The following is a 24,609-nucleotide window of genomic DNA, read 5'->3' as shown; positions in this document are numbered from 1 at the left end:
TTGTCATTTTGGGGAGTGGAACAATGGTGTTAAGTAGGTGGAGACAATGGACTGTGACAGGGAAGAGTTAAAGGTGTCCGTAAACACTGTGGTCAGCTGGGCTGCACATACTGTATCCTGAGGATGCGGATTGGTATCCCATCAGGCCCTGCAGCCTTATGGATTTTCACCCTACTCAGAGTCTTCTGCATGTCCTGCTCTGAGAGTTTCTGAACAAACTCACCATGTACTCTTAGGGTCTTCTCATCAGTGTCCATGTTCAGAGCAGAGCTCACAGTACCAGGACTAAATTTCTTGGCTTTGGGCTTTTCCTGTCACTGCTATTTTGTTATGGAACGCCCTTCCTCCACATCTTTAGGAGACAAATTATTTGACTCACTTCAAATCTAAACTCAAAACACACCTTTTTACTAGGGCCTACAGTATGTCTGATTCCCCTACATTCTACTCTGTATGTGCTTGTTTAATTTTTTGTTCAGTTTTTGTTGTACTGTTTTGTCTTTTCCTATGCTATTTCCTTTCCTATCCTATTACTATGTCCAGCATCTTTGTGTTAGGAAAGGTATAAAATGACGCTTATGACACAGTAATAATAATAATAATAATAATAATAATAATAATAATAATATACTATAATATAATAATAATAATAATAATAATAATAATTTAATATTAAGTTTAAACATGAAGAAAAAAGTTTTAATGGAAATAAATACGCCAACTGTCTGAATTGAATCTTGGATTATTGCTCCAAATGATGCTAGTGACATTCAAGAAATGTAGTTGTATTAGCTAGTTTTGTCAGCTTGTCAGCATTGCTTTTTTGTTAGTGATTTAATCATATCATGAATTGTGCTACAACACACCCCAACAGACAGCGGGGTTACTGACTAATGAATTATTTATCTGAATTATCATATGTGCTTGTTTAATTATCATTGTATGCATCCAGAGAATCGGAAGAGATTTAAAAGGATAATAAATTGTTTGTGTGTGGGATGCAGTAATGTGCTTTTCCCCTTTGATAGCATGACCAAACATCCATTAATTGTCTACATTTCAATTCACGGCTACAGGGGAACCAGAGCCCAGCCTGGCACGCAATGGGTACAAGGCAGGGTGCTCCCTGGACAATGTGCCAGTCCATTGCAGGGCAGACACACACTCACACCTACAGTAGGTCCAATGTTCCCAGAAGCCAATTAACCTACCAGTATGTTTTTGGTCTGTGGGAGGATACCTGAGCACCTGAAACCCACGTGAACACAGGGAGAACATGCAGACTCCACGCAGATACACTAGCACCTCAGGTCTGGAATCTGAACCTAGGGCCTCAGTGCTGACCACTGTGCCACTGCACCAACCAAGCCCAACCAGCTTAAGGGGTGTGATAGCTTACTTTCCATGGTTGGTGCCCTGCTTTGAGGGGGCTGCTCTCACTGTGTCAGTTACTCTTGGGGGTTTGTGGTTAAAGATCACCAAAACAGGCTTGGTGGCATTGCTTTACTTGATCTTTTTCCCTTGAATTTCTGGATGTGTATTGGACGTGGAGACAGCATACAGTAACTACTATGCATGATTTGGAACTGATCCTACTGATGCAGGAACTGGGCAGGTTGACAAACAGGGGGGCGTGACAACAGTGAATTGGTGCTCGGGTAGTGTGTGGCCATGGCGAACTAGTCCAAAGGTGTCCAAGGGGAAATCCAGGGCGAAGTCCAGAGCGAACTAGTCCAAAGGAGTCCAAGGGGAAATCCAGGGCGAAGTCCAGAGCAGGGTAATCCAAACGAGACGAAAACCAGACACTGTTAAAAACCGGAACGAGATCCAGTGCAGGGACGGGGAATAAAAGCAGGATCACGAGGCCAGGCGCTCTGAACCCCGGACACAGGGGTCAGAACACTGACAGGAGTAATCAACTAAAATGTGAAAGAGCTGGAGCACTCTTAAGAGGAGGGATTAAGATCGTGACAGACAGCTCTGACAGTCTTTGTCTAATAGTAAACCGTTGCTCAGGAGATCCCAAATACAGACCAGTGATCACTGAACTATAAGGCCTAGCCTATGGACTGGACAGAGGTTTTCACCAGCTGAGCCACATGGAAACCTGGACAGCCCTTTTCTAACCTTCACTAACACTGTAGTATCTTCCCTGTAGCTTTCCAAGGAGATGCAGTGACCTTTAGTAGGAGACCTTGCTGTTCATTGTGTCCCTTCGGAGTGTGTAAATTTAAGACCATGCAGATAGAAAGCTATCTTATTATTTGTCACTCATATTGAAAAAGCAATTTAGAAAAATCAATATGAGCCTGGGGCAGGGCATGGAGCACAAAAGTGTCTTGGCTCAGGGAGGAGAGAAGTGTCAAGTCTGAGTTTTACCAGCAAGTTCCCATGAAGCTCTCTAGGTCTTATTAAAATACTGTATGGGGTTTATTAAAACTCTCCTGCACATCTTTAGCTTTTCTTCTCCTCAGAAATTACAGTAGAGCTAGGATACCTCTCAATTAGTATAATGTAAGTTGTCTGAGATACTGTGAAGTTGTCATAATCCTTCTTCACTGGTGATATACTGTATACTGTACAGTATACAGTATGTGAATTCATAGCGCTGCCTGAAATAATAGAATGTACAGTATTGTCCTTGAGTAGGTTTGGCCAAGGTTATTAACAGTGTGCGGTAAGTTATGTGCTCTATATTGAATATATTGCGTAAGGTTCTAGGGGTCTCAACTGTCTTAAGTAACAAAATTACGGGTTACAAAATTAAAAACAATAATTAGAAAACTGACAGCCGTTGCTTGGTGCAGTGGTTTCAAGTCAATGATAGCTCGAATTTTGTAAACAAAATGCCAGACATTGTGGTTTTAGCTGGGATCCCATATTTCCAAGTGTTGACTATATTGTCACTAACATGGAACCTTCTACTTTTGCTTAGGAGTAGTTTTCTGTAAGAGATGCATATCAACAAAAGAAAAAAAATGGCATTTAGGTAGCCATCTTTCTTTATAAGGGGAACTGCAGTCCCAATTTCTCCAACCAGTTATTAAATCTCAGTAACAAAATAAAATTAACAAAATAAATTAATTAGTGGTATCACAAAATGTTATCAATTTCAAATTAAGTGCAAAATTGCAAACGTTGTGAAAGCACTGTGTAGATTAAACTGACCCAGGGACGCCAAATAATGTAGATTAAGCCGGCCCAGGGACGCCAAATAATGTAGGGAAAACCGGTTCACGGATGCCAAATATGTAATCATAGTGGCTCTCTGAAGGCACCAGTTCTGTAGGGTTTGGGCATTTACTGAGACAATTATTAATTGTAGCAGTAAATCACAAAGTTGATTCTTTTGATGGCTTTAGAATCCAACCATGCGATATAACTCAAACAACGCTCACACACAGGTACTAATACACGAGGATACATTTATTAATACATAAAATATGCATGTAAATCTAACAGATCTTATCGAGAGGGTTATCAGAATACAAAAGGTATATTCGATCAGTTACAAAGTGTTACACATATCAAGAGGACATACGTTCAGTATATCATTCATTAAGACCGTTTCGTAAAGTGAACTTGGTTACAACTTCTACATTAGATACTCAAACAAGTACATAACTCTTAGGAATTAAATTGATATCAACTGGTTGGGATAACAATTGAATTCTCGAGCTGTAATGCATTGAAGTTGAATACTCATCCAATCTTTGGGGATTCAGATCTCCTGCGGGCACAAAGAAACAGTTGCAGGCTGTTGCTGTCCAATCCGCGCTCTCTGGCTCCGTGCCAGGCTGTGATGTGCGGCTTGCGACGGTGCGCTGCTGATGCTCACTGTTGGCTTTAACTAGCAAAGTTTGTGCATAGGAGAAAAGATGACTGTGGGTCCCAGCAAGTCAGGAAGAGGACCGGTTCGTTCCTGATGAAGAGCTAGTTCTGAATAGTAATTCAGCTGTCCACAGTTCCGACCTGTTCACGAGGCCTGCTGCTGGTTACTCTCTGGCAACCTCCACTCTAGACTCTTAGAACAAAGGAAAGTTCTGGCACTCGGACACACTGGCCGTTCCGTGGTTGTCCGGGCTGAGTCTCAGGATGGTCAGGAGGTGCGCTGCGAGAATGTCCTGCCCTTGGGATTCTCCTTTGAATTCCCTTTAGAATTGTTGAATCTGAATCTGAATCTGAATCTGAATCTGAATCTCTCAGGCTCTCTGTGTTGCCTGTTTTTACCTGGAGGAACTTCAGCTCATTGATTGGCTGAAAGTTCCATGGGCATCAGAGTCCCACGTGGGTTACTCGGCCCTACCAGTCCCTGATTGGTTGATCAAGGTGAGATATGAGTCACTTACTCCTGACACTTAGTAATGCAGTCCAGATGTCCAACTGGCACTCCCTAGACAGATAGGCGCCAATGGGTGACCATTGATCATGATAGCCAGGCTTAGCTAAGTGCATCCCCCTTTGGGAGCTGTCCTTGGACCTTAAATCACCTTGCATGAATGGTTTCTCTGTGGCTGCACCACAGAGATGAACAGAGAAATGAGGCCTAATTTGGGAAAGCTCAGAAACATTTAATTCTGCCTTATTATTAAGCCTCGCCGCTACAACTGTATGGTTGCCATGCTGTCACTTGCAGTTCAAGAGAATTGTGATGTGAAAGAAGTCCTTCCTTCTCACCAGTGGCTGTAAGAAAATGAGAAACATGGTCTTCTACAATGTTTTTTTTTTTGGCTTTTTAAACTTATGTGTACATTTTAAATGATGCCACGCTGTCAAGCATTTGGCTGTTCAAAAACATAGTGGTTACACATAAAGCAGGGCCAAGAGATGGGTACTAAACATGGGCACTAGTGTTGGTTCCATCGAAAAAGTTTCTTGACGAGATTCAGTGTGATGTCCAATTGAATAAATACAGGTCATGCAGTAGACATTTCACCCCAGAAACATTCCAACGTGATTTTCATGCGGAATTAACAAGTAAGTAGTATTTTGTCGATATGAATCGAACTGAATTCAGTTCAGTTACACTCATTCAAATCAGCTGTTCAGGTGATGTCTAGTATTTTTGCTAGGTTTTTTGTTTTAGGTGAGTTACCATAAAATAACTACCAATGTAAATAACAGAGCACTTTTGCAAAACGTGAAAAAGAATGTGAGTGTATTTTAGTTAGCAGGTTGCTCTTTATTTGCAATACTTAAAAGCATGTCCCCTTGTAGGTGCTGTTTTCATGAAAATATTTAAAATTAATATAGTAGCAAAAGTTTCTCGGTTTAAAGCATGTTCATAGCATAATATGCTGCCTTGGTGTCACCAGAGGTTTTGTTGTTTTATGACGCTATGTATACAGTACATTGACACTTTGTAACTTTTGTGATTTAAATTGGAGGTTGTACATGTTACAGGGTACCTAGTAGTTTCCTTGTTTGCAATGCACTCAACATCACCAATTAATTACAACTCCAAAATATAAAAATAAAGTTGCAGTTCCCTTTTAAGCAGGAGCCCAATTTAGATATATAGTGATAGCACTTCTGTCACTTGAATGACACCAATCAAGTTTGTAATTAATTAGCCAAACAATCTTGGAACAGAAGCAGCCTTCCTAAAAGACAGTTCACCAAGCTGTCTTTGACATACAGTACTGTGGGTGGGAAAAATATCATTGCAAGTTGTGACATGCAAATCGAAAATCATTTTGGTTGTTTTTGAAATATGCCAAGTTATGATAACATCAGCACAGCAGTTCCCAAGACAGAGGCATTCAGAATTATGAGAACCAAATGCTGGTCCTGGGGCAATCTTAGTATACTGTAGGCAGTAATGACTGTGTGTTGTTTGCTCACTAAATGATATTTACTATGTTTGGAGTTAAATGGAGAAACAGTTTTAAAATAGTAGGCAATATAGAAACAGCAATCAGTCAGTCATCTTGGTTCATGCGGCTTTGCCATTTTCACTTAAATTCATCATGTTGATACTACAATGACATATACAGTATAAATGCAAGGAACAAGTAATAGGTTTATTCCATGCCGAAAAGAGGAGAGAAAATAGAGAAAACACTTTCCAGCATGGAATAAACCTATTACTTGTTCCTTTGCAGACTTCCCATGCTGATGCAGCCACCCACCTGAACTATATACTGTATATATTATATAAAACCTGGACTTAATTGACTAAATGGTTTTTGTGCTTGAAGAGTATAAAGTATGTCAGAGAGATTTTTGATTTACTGTATGTTGGTGTAAAAATTATTTTTAGCCATGTTTCAGCAGCACACGTTAAAGTTGTGCTTGTTGATGAAATCTGCCATGTTTAAATTCAATCCGTCCAGCAGTTTTTAAGAAGAAGATTTGAAACATTTTTAAATGCACAGGTCAGGCTGACATGCTGGTTGATGCAGGACCACAATTTCTGTCACAAATATAACAGCTTATCTGTCCCAGAACACCTGCCTAGAACGAAGTTGGGAGGACACCTGGTCTTCAAACATGACCAGATTAAAAAATGGGAAGAAAAAAATTAATTCAGTCATTCTTGGGTTCTGCGACTCGGAAACGTAATTACACCTGTACCCTTGAACTGCAGACATACAATTTAGCCAAAAGCTCAGCTGATCTTATCTTAAGCTTGCTTTAGTTTCATCTCACCTTTGACAATGTTTTCCATTAACTTGGTTTCTATCTCACACATGACCTGGCAGGAGGTTTTGCTCTGTGACTTTAGTGTTTGCACCGGCTCTAGTTTACCAAACCCTGTAAAACTGCCAGTTAGTGAAGCTGACCCTTGTAAAGTAACAATGTGTGCCATTCAATAATGTATTAAAACAAACCAGTCTACGATAGCAAAGTATTGTTGCATATGTTTTTAAAGGCACTATATCATATGAGGATTATTATTATTATTGTTATTATTATCATTGGTTCTGAGATTTTGGCTATATCACATAATTGTATAAATAATATATCACATTCTATATATCATATTCTGCATAATATATCACAGATAATTTCACATCTGTGAAATTTTCTGTGCTATTGGTTCATAGTTGAGATACTATGTTACAGGCGCCGTGGTTCCAATTGCAGGAAATTGACTCTAGGACAATCTGGACCAATGCAAATTCTTGACCTTGGACTGTATTGGTATGCTGATGCTTGTAATAGATAGCCACTGTTTCAGCATATAACCTAAGGACAAGTGGTGATCTTGCCACCAATGTCAGGTGCTAAATTCATCACAATTAACAGAGGATGTGGGACTGCAGAGCAAGATGGATGCTGTAGGCAGCATTACCTTTGTGTTTATGTACCATCCATGTCGAGAGGGGTAAGGTGATGGGGATGAAATGGATGTTCCATCTAGGAGCCAATTTGTCAGTGTGACAGCTGGGATTAAGTGAAAAATTTACCTTGAAAAATGGGATGCGAGGAAAATAATGAAAAGAGGGGTGGTTTTCTTATTTTCCTCTGACAGCTCCTGGGAGAACTTGTTAAAACTCCCAATCAAACAGCCAAGAAAGAAAAATTAAAAAATGAGAAAGAGACACAAAGAAAGATGCTTCCTATCTCTTATTGCACATTGTAGTATGAACAAACCAGATGACAACTGATCAATTTTAGTTAAAGTGTCGCAAGAATGTATGATCCAGTGAGATGCTGATGTTTTTCACTTATCTTTACACTCTCATTGTTCTGACGTTCAGTAACGCCTCCAAATGTCTATAATCCCACATCTGCTGGCTCTCCAAGTGGCTGAATGGCTGCCTCATGAGACATGCAGATTCTGGTGCCTGATAAAGTCCCAGCAGATGTTTTGTTTCAAAATGATTTGTTGCCTTTATCACACATTTTAGTGAAGAAATCTTTTAAACAACCTGCTCACATCTGTGAATTTATCTGTGCTACCAAGACTTTACATTACACACCGCAGGATTGTTGGGAGACAAACGTAAAGCCTACAGTACAGTATGTGGTCTTGATAGATGGAGTCATTAAACACCTTTGAAAGGTATTTGAGTCCCTCTAAACCTGTCAATTCTGCAGAATCAGTCTTCAGATTAGCCTCTGAGGCAAAAACTGTGGAATCTCACTTTAAACATTTGCACAGTGTAAGGAAAGTGGAACAAACATATTCTTTCAAAAAGAAAGGCATTTCAAAAAGATTTCTGGAGGCTGTCCTCTACATCTTTACTCTAGCTGGGTGTGGGCAACATTTTACAAGACTTTTAGGGAAAATTGAAGTACTCCTATTGTAACTTTGAAAATAACTGAAACACACACACACAAAACTCAAACGCATACTAGTGATGAATCTCAAAACCAAAAGTAAAACCAGAGCTAGAAACTAAAACAGGCCATCAAAAAATAAATCTTAACAATGATGATGCTGCAGAATGTGTTTTGTCTGGAAATCCATTTCTGTTAACATACAGTGTGTGTTCAGGCATCTGACAACATCGGACTTGCATTTAACATTCAGAAGGCCAAAGTCTTTTATTAACAAGTTCCAAATGTACACGTTCTTGTGTCATTAATTCAGGTTATTGATAGGTGTGTAGAGAAGACAGAAATCTTCCTGTTTTTTTACATTTATCTTTCACAGAAGGTTGATATTGATAAAGAAATCTAGCATTTGACAATCTGAAGAAGTCTGTTTAAGGACTGAAACATAAAAACTGAACCCAAACCTGATAGTTTTATGTTCAATCATATGGGGTTGAAACATGGATAACACACAGCACAAACTTGTGATGGACTACAGTCTACAGGGCTGGTTGTGGCAGATTTCTTGTAGATTTTTGTAGATGTCAGACTGCTGGCTACTAATAAAAGGTATACTTCTATTTCAAAGATATGGTAAAAGCAAACATGCAATGTTGATATGAACTTCTGAGAAATTATGACTCTTGACTGAAGCAGATGGAGGACAAATATTTTGGAAGGAACTCCACACATCATACAGTATGTCAGAATGAGGATGCAAAGCAAGAACATTGAAAAAGAACTCAACATGAGCAAACTGTGTAGGATTGTGTAGGACATCTCCCAAGACAATGTCTGCTCCACCTGCCAGAGCATTTAAATCCTGATGGCAATGGTTGCTCCATTATATCAAACGTACAGTTTGTGTTTTAACTGAAGTTGTCTCCGAAGATGGGTTGCTGTCTTATGGGAAATTTTAGAAGAAATTAATGCTGACCATTTGACTGCAACGATAAAAACGTGTTTGCGTGTATTGCACAATGTATCTACTGTAAGATGTCATGCTGTGTTCTTCGTGGATACTGTTATTCCAGTACACTTGTACAGTTTTACACATCATTTAACATTGTTGGAGTATAAATGGCTCTCTAGAAGAAAATCGAAAGCAGCCTTTTCTGATGGAAATGCTATTGTACTCTACCAAAGCATGTGCTACACTTTTAACATTTACAGCACTGCCAAAACCTATAGCCTCCTCCCCCTCTGGGCCTCCTCCTCTGCCCTTCCTCATTACCAGGAGGAGGGTCAGGGTAGATGAGGCAGAGTAAATATGATTTTATAGCTGCCATTGTTTTAACAGTAGTAAAAGACTCCAGTAATTCCTCCCTAAATGCTTTCTAACCACTGCACCATAAAACAAGCTGGAGATTTTCCATCAGGAAAGGGCAAATGAGAGCGGCTCCTAGCCAGCGTGCTACACTCAGGCAGCTGTGGGATGATGTGTGTATTTAGAGAGTTTTGGACTGCAACCATGTCTTTATGGAGGAATGCACACTCTAGCATGTGTGCCTCTGTGGCATGTCTTGCGGATATTTGTGTTGGGGAAAAGTTGGATGATTCCATTCTATTTGGTGAATCTCATTTTAAGCAAATTAGCCAAAGACTGTCATGTGCAAGAGTCTGCATTTGAGCCCCCACTGTTGGCACTGCTATGGTGCTTTTCAGCAATGCAATGTAACTTCATTCCACCTTCCTGTGAAAATAGGCATTAGTTTAGGGGAACCCTGGAAATTGACTACTGCTCCTTATTAAGAGATGTTACATGTACTCAAAGCCAGCAGTGTGGAGTGATAGATAAATACTTTATTGATCCCGTGAGGGAAATTGCAGTGCAACAGCAGCTTAACACACTCAACACAGCCACAGTGTAATGAATTATATAATAATAGTACAATACATACAATACAATACAATACAAGAGTTACTCACAGTCCGGACACACAAAGAACAAACTAGAACAGAACAGTACACAGAAAAATCATATCACACATATGAATATAAATATAGATGTAAATAAAGATATGGATGTAAATATAGATATAAATGTATTGCACAAGTCCCTGGCATATATTGCACAAAAAATGGTTGTAAACGAGGAAAAGAAAAAGAAAGAGAACAGATGTAGCAGTAGATGTGTAGATGCGTTTAGTCCAGAAACAGGTCACTGTCGATGTTGCCTCTGCCAAGATGCAAGGTGGATGCATTGTACAGTCTTATGGCAGAAGGCAAGAATGACCTCCTGTAGCGCTCCCTGTCGCATCATGGATGAATCGGTCTATTGCTGAACGTGCTCTTCATTCCTGCAAGCCTGTCATAGAGGGGATGGGAGAAGTTGTCCATGATGGCCTCTAGTTTGGACATCATTCTCCTCTCAGCCACTACCTCCAAGGGGTCTAGGTCAGACCCAATGACAGAGCTTGCTCTCCTGATGAGCTTGTTCACTTTAGAATCCACTGCTCTAATCCCAGAGCCCCATCACACCACTGCGTAGAAAATGGCACTCGCTACCACCGACTGATAGAACATATGTAGCATCTTGCTACACACATTGAAGGACCTGAGCCTCCTCAAGAAGTAAAGTCGGCTCTGTCCCTTCTTATAGATGGCCTCAATGTGATTAGACCATTCCAGTCTATCGTCGAAGTGCACTCCCAGGTACTTGTACGAGTCCACCATCTCCATGCCACTCCCATGGATGTAGACAGGAGTAGGTTTGACCTTTTTCCTCCTGAAATCTACCACCAGTTCCTTTGTCTTTGTTACATTCAGTTCCAAGTGGTTCACCCCACACCACTCCACAAAGCTGCTGACCAGTCCTCTGTACTCCTCCTCCTGCTCACCCTTGATACATCCCACAATTGCAGAGTCATCTGAGAACTTCTGCAGGTGGCATGACTTTGAGTTGTACTTAAAGTCCGAAGTATAGAGGGTGAAGAGGAATGGAGAAAGAACTGTCCCTTGAGGTGCCCCTGTGTTACTCACTACCTGTTCAGACACACAGTTCTGAAGTCTCACAGACTGTGGTCTGCCTGTCAGGTAGTCAGTGATCCACGAGGTCGTGGAGGCATCGACTTGCATCTCCTCCAGCTTCCTCCTTTGAAGTAAGGGCTGGATGGTATTGAAGGCACTGGAGAAGTCGAAAAACATGATCCTTACAGTGCTGCCAGCCCTGTCCAGGTGTGAGTAGGCCCTTTGCAGCTTGTAGATGATCGCATCCTCCACACCAACACTGGGCTGGTAGGCAAACTGTAGGGTGTCCAGTGATGAACTGACCAGGGGTCTCAGGTGGGATAAGACCAGCCTCTCCAGTGTCTTCATGACGTGAGAAGTCAGTGCAACTGGTCTGTAGTCGTTGAGGACAGAGGGGCGCCCTTTCTTTGGTACCGGGACCAGGCATGATGAGTGGTGGGACTTCAAGGTTCAGATCTATAGATAATCTGCTGTAACTTTGAGCTTCTTAGGACATTAAATTTCTAATAGAAAATTAAATTGAATCTGAACCATTTCCCCTGGCCCAGCAACATTAAATTGACCAAAAGCCTGTGTGTTGGCATGACATGAGAAAAACCCAAATATACTGTATCTGAGTCTGTTAAAAGAGAGCCTGTCTCTCTGTGAGGTCAGAGTCATACTTGTACAGAGACGGGGTCCTTAAAATTACTTTACAGAAATACTGCTGACAGCTGGAGAACTGAATGATGCAATTCATAATTAAATTTAATTAAAACATACAATATTCACAGTAGTTGCATGACATTACAGCACAACCCGTCACACTTTACAGGTGAATGACGCTCACTCAGTGTCCACAGAGGCCTAACAGAGGTCTGGCTTCTAAGCTGTGAAGTTACTGTTTTTTTATAGTTGACAGTCAGAGCTGACGTCTCAGGGCTCAGACAGAAATTCAAAGAAAGATGCCCTTCAGCCCAAGGGTACAGCAGATAGACTGGTGCGCTGAATTGGGCCTTGCAGATAATTTAAGTAGTCTGACTTCCCTTTGTCCTGAAGTATAACGGAAGAATCAAGCAGCGGCGGGCTTCAGTTCTTGAGAGAGCTGCTATATGCTCCCCTAAGCTTCCCACTCTGAGTTACAGGTTTTGAACACGGTGCTGTAAAATAATTCTTTTCTCTTACTCTTTTCAGCACCACGTAGTGCATGCGATTCTCAACTCTTTATTGAAAAGAGCTTGTTAGATAAATGATGTCTTGTCTGGAGTATTTTTTTCCATCTAGCATGAAAGATCCACACTGTGGGTGCAAGGAGGATAATATAGCTATCATTTATCTATGACTAATTTAAGTCTGAGAAAGGTCACCGTACAAACAAGAATCAGTTTTGCTGGTCATGCTCGTTGGTTCCCTTTACTGTGAAGATGGAATGTTATTTGTATAATCCTTTTTGTCAGAAATCAATGCCTGGAATTTGTTTTTTACTTAAAGTGAATTAGGACAGAGCATCTCTTTTACGGTATCTCTGAAAAAGGAAGGCTCAACAGACCAAACCATGTAAACACATGATCACAATAGCATACAAATGAGCAATTCAGGAATGTTAAGAGTTGCTGCAACATGTTAAGATCAAGCCATTTAGCCCATCTGTGTCCCTCATTTTCCTGTACCTTAAGTGATTCTTTTGTAACATCAAGCTTGTTTCTGAAAGTTCCTTCTCCAAAAATGTTTTAGTAATGCATTCCATAGAATTCTATTTTTTTGTGCAATAAATAAAGCGTTTTCTAGTAATGGTAAATATTTGGTGTTTAACAAGTTTCACTTGACATGTTCATTCTCTGTTCACTGAGCACGGTCTTAAACAAGCAGGTCTTTACATCTTAATCAACTTCCTGTTAGTCTTCCATCCATGTTCTTATCCACTTATCTAGTACAGCATCATGGGAGGAGTCAGAGCCTAACTCAGCAGCAATGGGCACGAAGTGAGAAACTTGCAGGGCACACACACACACACACCAGGGCTAGTTTCTACAAAAGCCGATTCATTGTACTCAACCTTTCATTGTATTCATTTTTTGTTTAACTAAAACAATGCCTTTGAACACAATCTAATATTTTATGCTTACCAACAGTATTGTATGGTTCTTATGTGGTGCCATATGTCACATTTTCCTTTTCAGAGAGACCATAACCATCTTGTAGAAAATATTTTTCAGTCTGTTCTCTAATTCCTTCATTAAGGACTATGAACAACACCAGTTAAACTCTGTTATAATTAATTTGTTTGTAAGTCTGACCACTTGCAGTGCAGTGAAAAAGTAAACTCTTAAGATTTTATGGTTTATCATATTTAGACACATTTAACCTTCAATTAGTCCCTCACCAAGTCCCAATTATAGATTCTTTAGTCAATTATGTGGAATTTCATTTGTGTGAACATAAAACATCTTTAAGCTTTTAAAGCAGTTAGTCACAGAAGGCAGCAAAACCTGAAAGACACATAGGCTTGTTTAGCAAATACTGTATTTCTACACACTAGTCCTTTTTCTCATGGCGTGTTTTTGCAGACCTGAACATAATCTTCACCTCTGTCTTCCAATGATTATTGTAGCCTTTGATCGGGTTTTCATCTTTTCATCTTTTATGCTAGCAGTCATATCACCCTGCATCTCACAACTGGGAATCCATGGAAGCTAAGTAGGTGTGAGCCTGATGGGAGACCTCCCGGGAAAAACTAAGGTTGTTGCTGGAAGAGGTGTAAGTGGGGCCAGTAGGAGGTGCTCACCCTGCAGTCTATGTGGGTTCTAATAGCCCACGGGGACACTATACTGTAAAAAAGGCGCAGTCCTATGGTTGAGATGTAAAACTGAGGTTCTGACTCTCTGTGGTCATTAAAAACCCCAGGGCGTTTCTTGAAAAGAGTAGAGGTGTTATCCTGGTATCCTGGCTAAATTTTCTCCTGGTCTTTACCAGTCGTGGCATTTTAATAATCTATGAATTGGCCGTCGCCACATCCAGGTGGAGCTGCACATTGGTGGTGGTGGAGGGGAGTCCCCACTACCTGTAAAGTTTTCTTTGAGTGGAGCATCCAGGAAAGCGCTATACAAGTGTAAGGAATTAATTATTATTATGCTTCAGCCTATTTTTTTTACATTGACAAAACAATTTTTTTAGCAAATAATCAATACTATTAATTGCCATGATCTTTTAATTCAATTCTCTCTGATCCAGTTATTATTCTAGCTAAACTTTTTTATCCTCCCACTTGCATTAACAAGTGGTCACCTGTACTGTGTTATACGTGTGTACAGTGTATGGTTGTATGGTCCGTTACAGCTCTGGATGTGTTTCTGCTGCTGGTGGATGGAGAGGAGAGCTGCTTGCTGCACGTGCTAAACTTTGTAAGAATTAGTGTGATCATTATTTTACATTGAAACATAGGCAAGAAATTCATCACATGATACATACAGCATTTACTTATTTTGATGCTGTTTTTGATAAAATTCCAATTCACAGTGGTGGGATTCTGTTGATCCGATGCAGTTGAAATGTGTCTTTTAGAGTTGACGGGCCACCACAAGGACATTTTACAGGTTATTTCCCACTCTTGTTCACTCATTGCTATGTATCCAAGCAATCAGTTTGCATTTTTATTTCATTCCATTGGGGTTTTCAGATAACTACACTAATTATCAATTGTACGTAGAGTGTACGAGCTAGCATGGTGCAGTAGTTAGTATCGCTGCCTCTCAATGCTGGGGTTCTGGGTTTAATTCCTGGGGCGCTCTCTGTGTGGAGTTTGAAAGTTCTCACTGTGTTTTTGTGGGTTTCTTCTGGGTACTCAGGTTTCCTCCCACATACTGTACTGTTAGGTTAAATTGCTTCTGGGAAAACTCACTCTGAGTGAGTGTGTGTGTTTGTGTCTGTCTGCACTGCAATGGATTGGAGTCCTATCCAAGGTGTACCCTGCCTTGCGCCTGTTCCTTCCAGGATAGGCTCTGGCACCTCTGCAACCCTGTATTGGATAAAGTGGTTCGAAAATGGATGGACGGTGTATTGTCTTTCCTGGGGCGGGCTTGCAGTATGTTGCTTTTTCAAAAGAAAGGCACGCAGAGTTAAAAAGCGTAGAGTTTGCATTAGCAGGAAATGTTTATAGATAGCAGCTTTTGGAAATGGAGTTCGAATTGAAATTGACAGAAGCGTTGAGGTGACTTAACAAAGCAAAAGGAAAACATGCCAGACTAAGTAAGTGACCGTACTGAGACCTGTGCGAAATAGGCATCACCTGGGGGAAATATCACTGATTCAACCTGGCTGCAGACCAGCATTGTCCTGCAGAGAATCGAGTCCAGATGATGTTACCCTACGCAGCTCAGAAAGGCCGAAAATGCATTCCTAATAGCCCTGGAGGCGTCCTGCCCAGGAGATACTGTACTGCAGGCCAGGAGATAATTACTAATTAACGCTCAGCTCTGCACTTACTGTAGCAAGGCATTCCAAAACAGCAGTGTTATGAGATTAAGGTTTTTAGGCTGTTGATGTGGCTGTTTATTTTTAAAGTTTGAGTATATACTAATCTAATCAGGGAGGGGAAAGGTGCCCCAGAGAGCCTGTACTTCCAAGGTTGGCCCCATCCCATCCCAAGCCTCTGTTCAGTGGGATCAATTGACCATGTGCAGCCCAGAGAGCTGAGATAATCTGTGTGCCTGTGTGTCTCATGGAGTGCAAGCTGAGGTATGCAAAAAGACACATGCCTAATAGAAGAAATTGTATATGGCCAGTAAGGTGATCTTTGGATGACTTGGTTTAATTTGTTGAATGATATTTTCAGATGTCCAGATGGGGGAATCAAGGGATTTAAACCCTTGTTTGCTTCATTTGGGAAGATTTTTACAGGGTATACAATACCTTGATTGTCTCCATTATGCCCAAAGCAGTTTATGCCAAAAGGTTAAGCCTAGTAAGTACTGTATTTTATTTCTAAGCTTAAAAGTACCAAGACTTTATTTACCTATTTACTGAGTAGGTTTAAGCCTCACAAACTATTTTTCAATCAAGCCTTTGTGTCAATATTAGAAAGACGTGGCTCCCTGGCTGAGCACAATAAAGGGTGCTATTTATTTTTAGTCCCTCTTGTGCTGTGTTTTAATGGAAAATTTCACCTCCTGAGGATTACTGTGGCATATTTCTGGGTTACAATCCCTCTGCAGCTTCTCTTTGGGACAGCACCGCTACATTTTTGGATATAATCAATGGGATTCAATCTCTCACCTCCACAAGAGAGTGTGAAGGGAAAACGTATTTCACTTAAATCATTGAAAATGTTTCTTAAATTATCTTGCATCTTGTTAACTTTGGAAAACATTTGCAAAAAGCACGATTTGCTTCCCATAAGCAAGATTCATCGAAAGGATCATACACAAAGAACTTTGTCCACCACCTTTATCTCAATTTATGTTTTATAATGTAACCACACTGTGCATAATAGAACATTACAAGCTTACCCGTAACTGAAAAATGTTGTAGGGAGCAAATCAAAGCACAATCAGAAAGCTAATTCAGCACAAAAGAGGGGTGAGGAACAGCCCAGTGCAAGATAATGGGGCACCAGAATAAATAATGTGCACAGTATGCTAGAGCAGCTAACATGCATTAGAAAAAAAGTGTCCAGATGCTTCATGCTGAAGAATAGCTGAAGTACAGAATTGGATAAGAGCACGTTACCCATATCACAGTTAACAAGCAGAGACAGAAATATAGAAAAAAACACTCACCATTCCACCTCTGGTGTGGAGTGGCATTATACTATGGTGGCCAGTGGCATGCTGCCAAAGGGAAGCTTTTATAGGGAGTAACATGCAAAAACATGCAGGAAAAACTGGATTGTGGTGACACTTAAGAGCTACATAATAACATAAATATTCTGATTTAGGTCCTTTGAGGTTGAAACATGTTGATTGTTTAGAGCCCTGTGTTAAATATTTTCTAAAAAACAATAACTCCTTAAACAGTAAAACTTTTATGGACATAATCCATGTACTGTATGGACATCTGTTTTTCCATTCTAAGTTATTGACAACCCTGCACTCTAGCCTAAAACAAATGGTGTATTCTGTCTAGTGTAAAGGCGTTCTTATTTTTGTATTTTTTAAAAAGGCTTTTTCTGATTCTTGCAGGGTGTACATTTGAGAAGAGAATTAGTTTGTGTCTCTTAGGGAGGACACAAAGAACAATATTAATCTCACTTGGAGCTCGACCTAAACTGACCAAATTTACTCTCCTCCGGCAATTTCACTATTTGTTATCGTCTCTGATCTCCCTCCATCTCTGCCTTCACAGCGTGGGACTGGTAATCATCGGTCAGAGCACAGAGTGGGACAGCAGGGACTGGTGATCGTCCCTCAGAGAGAGGAGTGGGACAGCAGGGACTAAGGATTGGCCCTCAGAGAGAGGAGTGGGACAGTAGGGACTGGTGATCGTCCCTCAGAGAGAGGAGTGGGACAGTAGGGACTGGCGATCGGCCCTCAGAGAGAGGAGTGGGACAACAGGGACTGGTGATCGTCCCTCAGAGAAAGGAGTGGGACAGTAGGGACTGGTGATCGTCCCTCAGAGAAAGGAGTGGGACAGTAGGGACTGGTGATCGGCCCTCAGAGAGAGGAGTGGGACCGCAGGGACTAACGATCAGCCCTCAGAGAGAGGAGTGGGACAGCAGGGACTGGCGATCGGGCCTCAGAGAGAGGAGTGGGACAGCAGGGACTGGTGATCGTCCCTCAGAGAAAGGAGTGGGACAGTAGGGACTGGTGATCGTCCCTCAGAGAAAGGAGTGGGACAGTAGAGAGTGGTGATCGGCCCTCAGAGAGAGGAGTGGGACAACAGGGACTGGTGATCGTCCCTCAGAGAAAGGAGTGGGACAGTAGGGACTGGTGATCGTCCCTCAGAGAAAGGAGTGGGACAGTAGGGACTGGTGATCGGCCCTCAGAGAGAGGAGTGGGACAACAGGGACTGGTTATCGGCCCTTAGAGAGAGGAGTGGGACAGCAGGGACTAACGATCGGCCCTCAGAGAAAGGAGTGGGACCGCAGGGACTAACGATCGGACCTCAGAGAAAGGAGTGGGACCACAGGGACTGGTGATCGTCCCTCAGAGAAAGGAGTGGGACAGCAGGGACTGGTGATCGTCCCTCAGAGAAAGGAGTGGGACAGTAGGGACTGGTGATCGGCCCTCAGAGAGAGGAGTGGGACAGCAGGGACTAACGATCGGCCCTCAGAGAAAGGAGTGGGACAGTAGGGACTGGTGATCGGCCCTCAGGGAGAGGAGTGGGACCACAGGGACTGGTGATCGTCCCTCAGAGAAAGGAGTGGGACAGTAGGGACTGGTGATCATCCCTCAGAGAAAGGAGTGGGACAGCAGGGACTGGTGATCGACCCTCAGAGAGAGGAGTGGGACAGTAGGGACTGGTGATCGGCCCTCAGAGAAAGGAGTGGGACCACAGGGACTGGTGATCGTCCCTCAGAGAAAGGAGTGGGACAGCAGGGACTGGTGATCGGCCCTCAGGGAGAGGAGTGGGACAGTAGGGACTGGTGATTGATTACCTACATGACTAACTAGTCATTTTGTATATCTAGGTACATTAATTTCAGGCAAATGGGTTGATATTTCTATTCCTAAAGAGTGTTCTATACTGTATGTAGTTTGATGTAGAATAATCAAGAATACGTAGATTACTATCCTACCTCAACAGTAAAGTGACCAAAGCAAAGTCATAAAAATTATGCAAAACAGGAAACTAAAACTAAAGTAAATTTGAATATAGAGGGATAATGCTTTGCACAGCTGTGTTTCTGTACCATTGCAGCATAGTGATTTTTCATATTTTCATACAGTCTCTCTACTGCTGACACTAAAGGGAAAATGGTTTTGCCCAGTATCTTTGACAGGAAGTGGAATTTAACAGGAATCTAACTGTGTTAGATTAAGAATCAATGAGCTTACTGTATATTATAACAGTAGTTTTAATCTAATAAGAAATTTTCTGAATTTTATTTAGGACCTAGAAAAAAATCACTATTAGAGACTTTAAAGAGACTGAGAAAGATCTTTACCTACTCTTTCCTTGTACTTTTTTATCGTTTATGATTTAAGTAATGAAATTGGAACTTTAATTTTCTAAATGTGTAGTAAATGTCAAAGTTTAATCAAACTATATACCCCCCGTAACCTTTTTTTCCACTTTAAGGTACAGTACAAGCTTACTGTAGATCATTGGGATCACATATCTTTATTTTACACAGAGGTGAATAAGAAGGTTTTTTTTTCTGAAGCAATGCAAGCTTATAAAATGAATATACTAAGATCTGGAAAAAAATGTAATCGAGTTTGCACTTTAGGAAAAGAAAACATTGAAAGATCATGTTCAAAACCGTGAGGAGGACACATCAATACACTGTACAGTAGAGGGGACCTAAAAAATAAAATATGAATAAGAACATAATGTAATTCTTTAAATAGGGAAGGTAATGTAAAGAAGGGGATGAGAGACATAATACATTTTAAAAACATTTTTTATTCAATACTTCCAAATTGAGAAGTCATTTCCGTGCTGTGATCATTCACAAAGACTTTCATAAAACCAATATTTTTACAACCTGTGCATTACTAGACTCTATACAGGGGCAGACATGGTCTCGGAACTCAGATCCACATGATTGTAATCTTATTATTACCTATCCATCCATTTTCAGTAAACAGTTTATCCTTGCAGGACTATAGTACACCCTGGATATTATATCGGCCCATCACAGGAATTTAAAATATCCAGCAGAATGACCTGGCAATTACTGGCCTCCTTAAGGGTAAATATGTCCCATTTGCTTGTCTTCTCCAGCTTGTCCTCTCTCTCTTCTTTGCTGTGCTTCCAAGTGCTGTGCTGTGAAATTGCTCATTCCGACACGCTTGCACAGTAAATAAGCGGCAAACTCCTCTCTGTCTGCTCATACAGAAGCTAATCTGCTGTTTTAGTACAGAGCCAAGCTGGTGCAGGCAGGTGCTGATGATTGTCTGGGAATTTAACAGCCTTCATCATCAACTCCCCTCTGCTCTGGGGTTAAGCATGCAAACACTTTTATGACAAATGGTCAGTAACATTTTTGCCTTATGTGCCGGCGTACAGTTGCATGGATTAGCACTATTGAAATATCTCTCAGTGTCCCTGTTTGTAGCATGTAGCACATTAAGGCTCATCAAGAAACTCAGCCTTGGGGCAAAGAAAGTCTGTGTGTCCAATAAAGAGAAAAGTCTGAGGGTTAGATGTTCAATGTGGAGATGCAGCATACGGACCGGACACTGAGCCATTTTAATAATCTGCCCTGTCACTGTAGCAGACTGAAACGATACAGATGCATAACTCTGAGTCTGGAATTGGGGACTAGTGATTCAGAAATTGTAATCGCTTCATGGAGAGCAGCCCCAGGCTGAAGGAGGAGATCACAAAAGGGTGCTACTTAAAAGGGTTCTTTCCTGCGATTAATCTTACTTTGTTTATTGTTGGGTAGAATGGGCTGTCTGTGTGTTATTGTGCCAAGCATAACATGAAAAATTTGTTGTGCAACTTGAGTGAAACAAAGTGAAACAAAAAACATTTTGGCTTAGAATGCAAAGTGAAAACAGTGATATGAGGCATGAGGTTAATTATTTCCATATATATATATGTTTCAAATGTAAATTAAATAAACAGCTCTGTTTCAAGTTGTGTCTGTCCATGAGACGGGGATCTCTAAATATCCGCCACCCGTTACCTAGGAAACAACGTTAAGCAAATCAATGGAGGTAGTGTCATTGGAATGGGAGGGCATACCTCCCTCTCTCTAACTCTCTCTCTTTCTCTCCCTTCTATTACTGCCTCTCTCCCTCCCTCACAGACATACACACACTCATGCTGGCAACTACAGACCAAGAAGGTGCAGACTGAACTCACGCTTGGCTTCTTCAGATCCGCTGGGTGGACTTTAGCTGCCTTGCTGGCAAGAGAGAACCCTTCACTCTATGCAGAACATCAGAGTCTTTTGGAAGCTCTGTAAACTTTTGTCCCGTGCTCGCAGGAGGTAGCTGGAGGCTGGTATGGTACCTGGCTGGCTCAGGCATCCTCAGCAGTGAGGCAGGGGGTGAAGGGCAGAGAGGAGGAACTAGGCAGTGAGGGAGAGATTCCCCCCACACACACCCCAAACCCCTCACCCCAGTACCTTTGGTTTTCCTTTTATTTTCCGGGGTTGGAGAAGTTGGAATTTGTTCAAGTTGAGGGATATGAGGAGCGATGAGAAAGGTCCATCATGAACCTGGAAGGTCTTGAAATGATAGCGGTCCTGGTGGTTCTGGGGCTCTTCATTAAGGTGCTGGAGCAGTTTGGACTCTTCGAGCCTGTCGGAGTCGAAGGTAATCAAAACCGTATGTTACTGCACTGTTTGACTCTCCCTGCCCTGGCTCTGCGCAGGGCTGCTGTTTTTGGGCTACTGGTGCCTCTGTATGGGAGGGAGCAGCAGGCACTGGGGAGGAATTCATTACAGCTGCAGCGCACTCCGGACTGGCCCGGCACAGCTCAGTTTGCAAGGATTTGATTACTGAAGCAACTGTTGGCTCTTTAACTTTCGAAATCTGAAACCTTGTCTCCCTCTCTACCTCTCTCTCCTGCATGCGTGTTTACTGCAAAATCAATACCTAGTGATGAGAGCCGATGCGGTGTTTTCCTTTGGTGCATGTCTGGATTAGAAATCTTTATATTCTTCAGTTATCATAATATGTTAAAAGACCAAAGGAGAGTTCTCATTTACTCTGTATCCTTGCCGAAAAGTGTTGCAAGGGCTGGTAGTGTAGGGCCTGTGTCTTGAAAACATGTACTGTAGAATTTGTAAAATGTACCATTTTTTCTTTAGTTTTTTCAAGTCTTTTGATATACGCAGACTTTGGCACATGAACAACATTTTAAATGTGATATCTTTGTTTTGGCACCGGAAATGAAAAACAAATTTTCTAGGGTGTATCAGTAAATGTAACCTTCAGCTTTTTTCCTGTGTGAGTGAGTTTAATTCTCTTGGTGACAGTTTAAAGACTTTGTCACCTGTTGCTGTCTCTTTTAACGTTGTTTTATCTGTCATGAAAATCTTATCTTTGATAGAGGTAACCTTTCCAGGCCTTTGCAGGCATTCTAGTTTGCTCTGTTGGGCTGTGTTTGGTCTGGCTTCAGTCTGGAGCAGACATGGTGTTTAAAGCTGCCCCTAACTCACAAACTGAAATGGATGATACTAGGCTTCAGTAAACCCTTTCATTCCTTAACTGATTCTAAATAAACAGCAATAAAAATAAATACTGTACAGTTAAAGAAAATCTGATTTTTGTTGATAAATACACTTTTATTATTGGTTTGAGTGCCTTTTTACCAGGTAATTTAAAGAAGAATGAAAAAGAAGCAACTTGCTGATGTACAGTACAGTAGCTACATTTTTGTATGAAAGTGGCACTCCTTAGTGAAAGAAGACCTGTCTGAGAAACAGCTTGTCACCGGCATTCATAATTTTGTCAAATTCATTAAACCCTCCATTTAAACCAATGGTTTAGAAATATGTTCATCTATCAGTTTTATGAATATACTGTAGTTCATTTCATTAAAACTATTTCTTTTCAAATGGAATCTATATTTCAACTGGGTTTAAAACTATTGCTTTCACATGGCTTTCTTTACCATTAAGTGGTTATCAATTCTAGTTTGTTTTTTTTTATACCAGTGGAGGTGACACTATATGAGCCACTAGATAATAAACCTTGATGCTATATCATAGACCAGTTGTTAAAGCATCTTCTTTTGGAACAGCAGTGCTTGTGATTTGAGCTGGGGCCATTAAAATCACTCTCACTTATTGCTTGTCCTGTCTTACCGACTCACCGGGACTTCAAACACTGTCTCCATCTGGAGCTGGGGTGAATGCAGAGAGAAGAATTCTGGCAGGAGTGTACTGTGTACTAATGTCCAATAAACAAATGCAGCCAGAGCCACAGCAGAATACAAACTAATTATGACTTGATAATTGTAGATCTACTAAATCCCTGTTTTTGCAAAGTAAAATGAAGTGTGAACAATAGCAATGAAAAGCCCACTCATCCTATTCTAAAATTAACTTGAGAAGAGACCACAGCACTGATGAAGACTGTACAAACCATGCTGTTAGGACAGACGGAGAGAAATAAAAATATTTATAAATAGGGTATACAGTACAGTATATACAGTCTGTTTTTCTGGCAGGCCTGGAGTCCTCTTTGTACAATAAGCTATAGTTTTTGGTAGGGCAGTTCAGAGGGTAGAGAAAGAGAGCTGGGCTGTGCTTGATTGTCTCTGCAACAAGAACATATAGAGAGCAAGACAGGTAGGCACTGTATGTTACCTATGTAGGCTAAGAAAAGAGAGAGAAGGGTATATTTGAATAAAGCTCAATAATTCCAAAAAATACACAAGTGCAACTAAAACTAATGGGAAAGCAATGTAAAAACCCACAGACTCAAATCTAAAACCAGAGTTTCACCAGACAGCTACAGTAACTAACTGATTGCTTAGCTATCAAAAATGAGGCGTGCATTTACAGTACGGTACGTCATAGGTGTTCAAACCTTGTGCTGGAGGGCCACTGTGTCTTCAGGTTTTCTAGGGCTTTTTAAGTCATCAGCACCTGAAGAACTCATAGAAGTAGCAACATTGTTGCCATTAAGGCAAAAAAAGAGCTGAGCTGAAAGGAAAACCTGCAGACACACCTACTCAGAGCTGGGCATCCCTGCATGAAGCTGTCTGAGTGATGTCGCAGTCCAGCTTCATTAGCTGATTAGGCGTGGCAGCCTCAGTTTGCCACAAACTGTAGAGTCTGTTTGCCCTTTCTTATCCATTTGACTTCTAGTATATTGATCAAAAGATTACAGAACATCCATTCATTTTTGGCTTTACTGACATGGCTGGGCAGTTTGTTTCAGGATCTCAAAACCCTTGTATAAATAAGTGCCTTTAACCCGTATAAGACAGATATTAACATTATGAACAGTGCAGGAAAGGAGAGGTTTTTATTTGTTTTGTGTGTATCTGGCTTGTGTATTTGCACAGTATTGAAGAGCATCATTCTCCACTAACGCTTGTGCTCCTTTACACAGTAGGAATGATTGCTTTGTGATAGTCTGGCATTATTTGCGTGTGCTTTGATTTGTTGTTTATACTGTATATTAATCTGCTCTTACCCCTACTTTCCTTAGTGCTATTCTAAGGCCTGACTATGTACCTAGTTTCTGTTTTCTTTTTATGCTGGCATACAAAATAATCAACACGTTCAATCTAGCTTTCAGAGTACAAGAGTGTTTTAAATGTATTGTA

At 41.1% G+C, this 24,609-nt stretch overlaps 1 protein-coding gene across 7 annotated transcripts in view; it reads left to right on the top strand.

The window, feature by feature from the left end:
- Nucleotides 1–24,609, top strand: part of LOC102695197 (A-type potassium channel modulatory protein KCNIP2) — a 251,957-nt gene that overhangs the window by 155,630 nt on the left and 71,718 nt on the right. The window contains exon 1 of one of the 7 annotated variants that reach the window (XM_006630878.3): nucleotides 21,123–21,641. The exons of the other annotated variants lie outside the window; for them this stretch is intronic. Within the exon in view, the coding sequence (XP_006630941.1) occupies nucleotides 21,539–21,641 (103 nt within the window). The 5' untranslated portion in view covers nucleotides 21,123–21,538. Of the gene's footprint in view, nucleotides 1–21,122; nucleotides 21,642–24,609 lie in introns of those variants that run through there. 7 annotated transcript variants of the gene reach the window in all.

Source organism: Lepisosteus oculatus, chromosome 4, assembly GCF_040954835.1.
Source record: "Lepisosteus oculatus isolate fLepOcu1 chromosome 4, fLepOcu1.hap2, whole genome shotgun sequence".
NCBI lineage: Eukaryota > Metazoa > Chordata > Actinopteri > Semionotiformes > Lepisosteidae > Lepisosteus > Lepisosteus oculatus.
The sequence above is the reverse complement of the archived record's forward strand: the minus strand, read 5'-3'. Positions and strand labels throughout refer to the sequence as shown.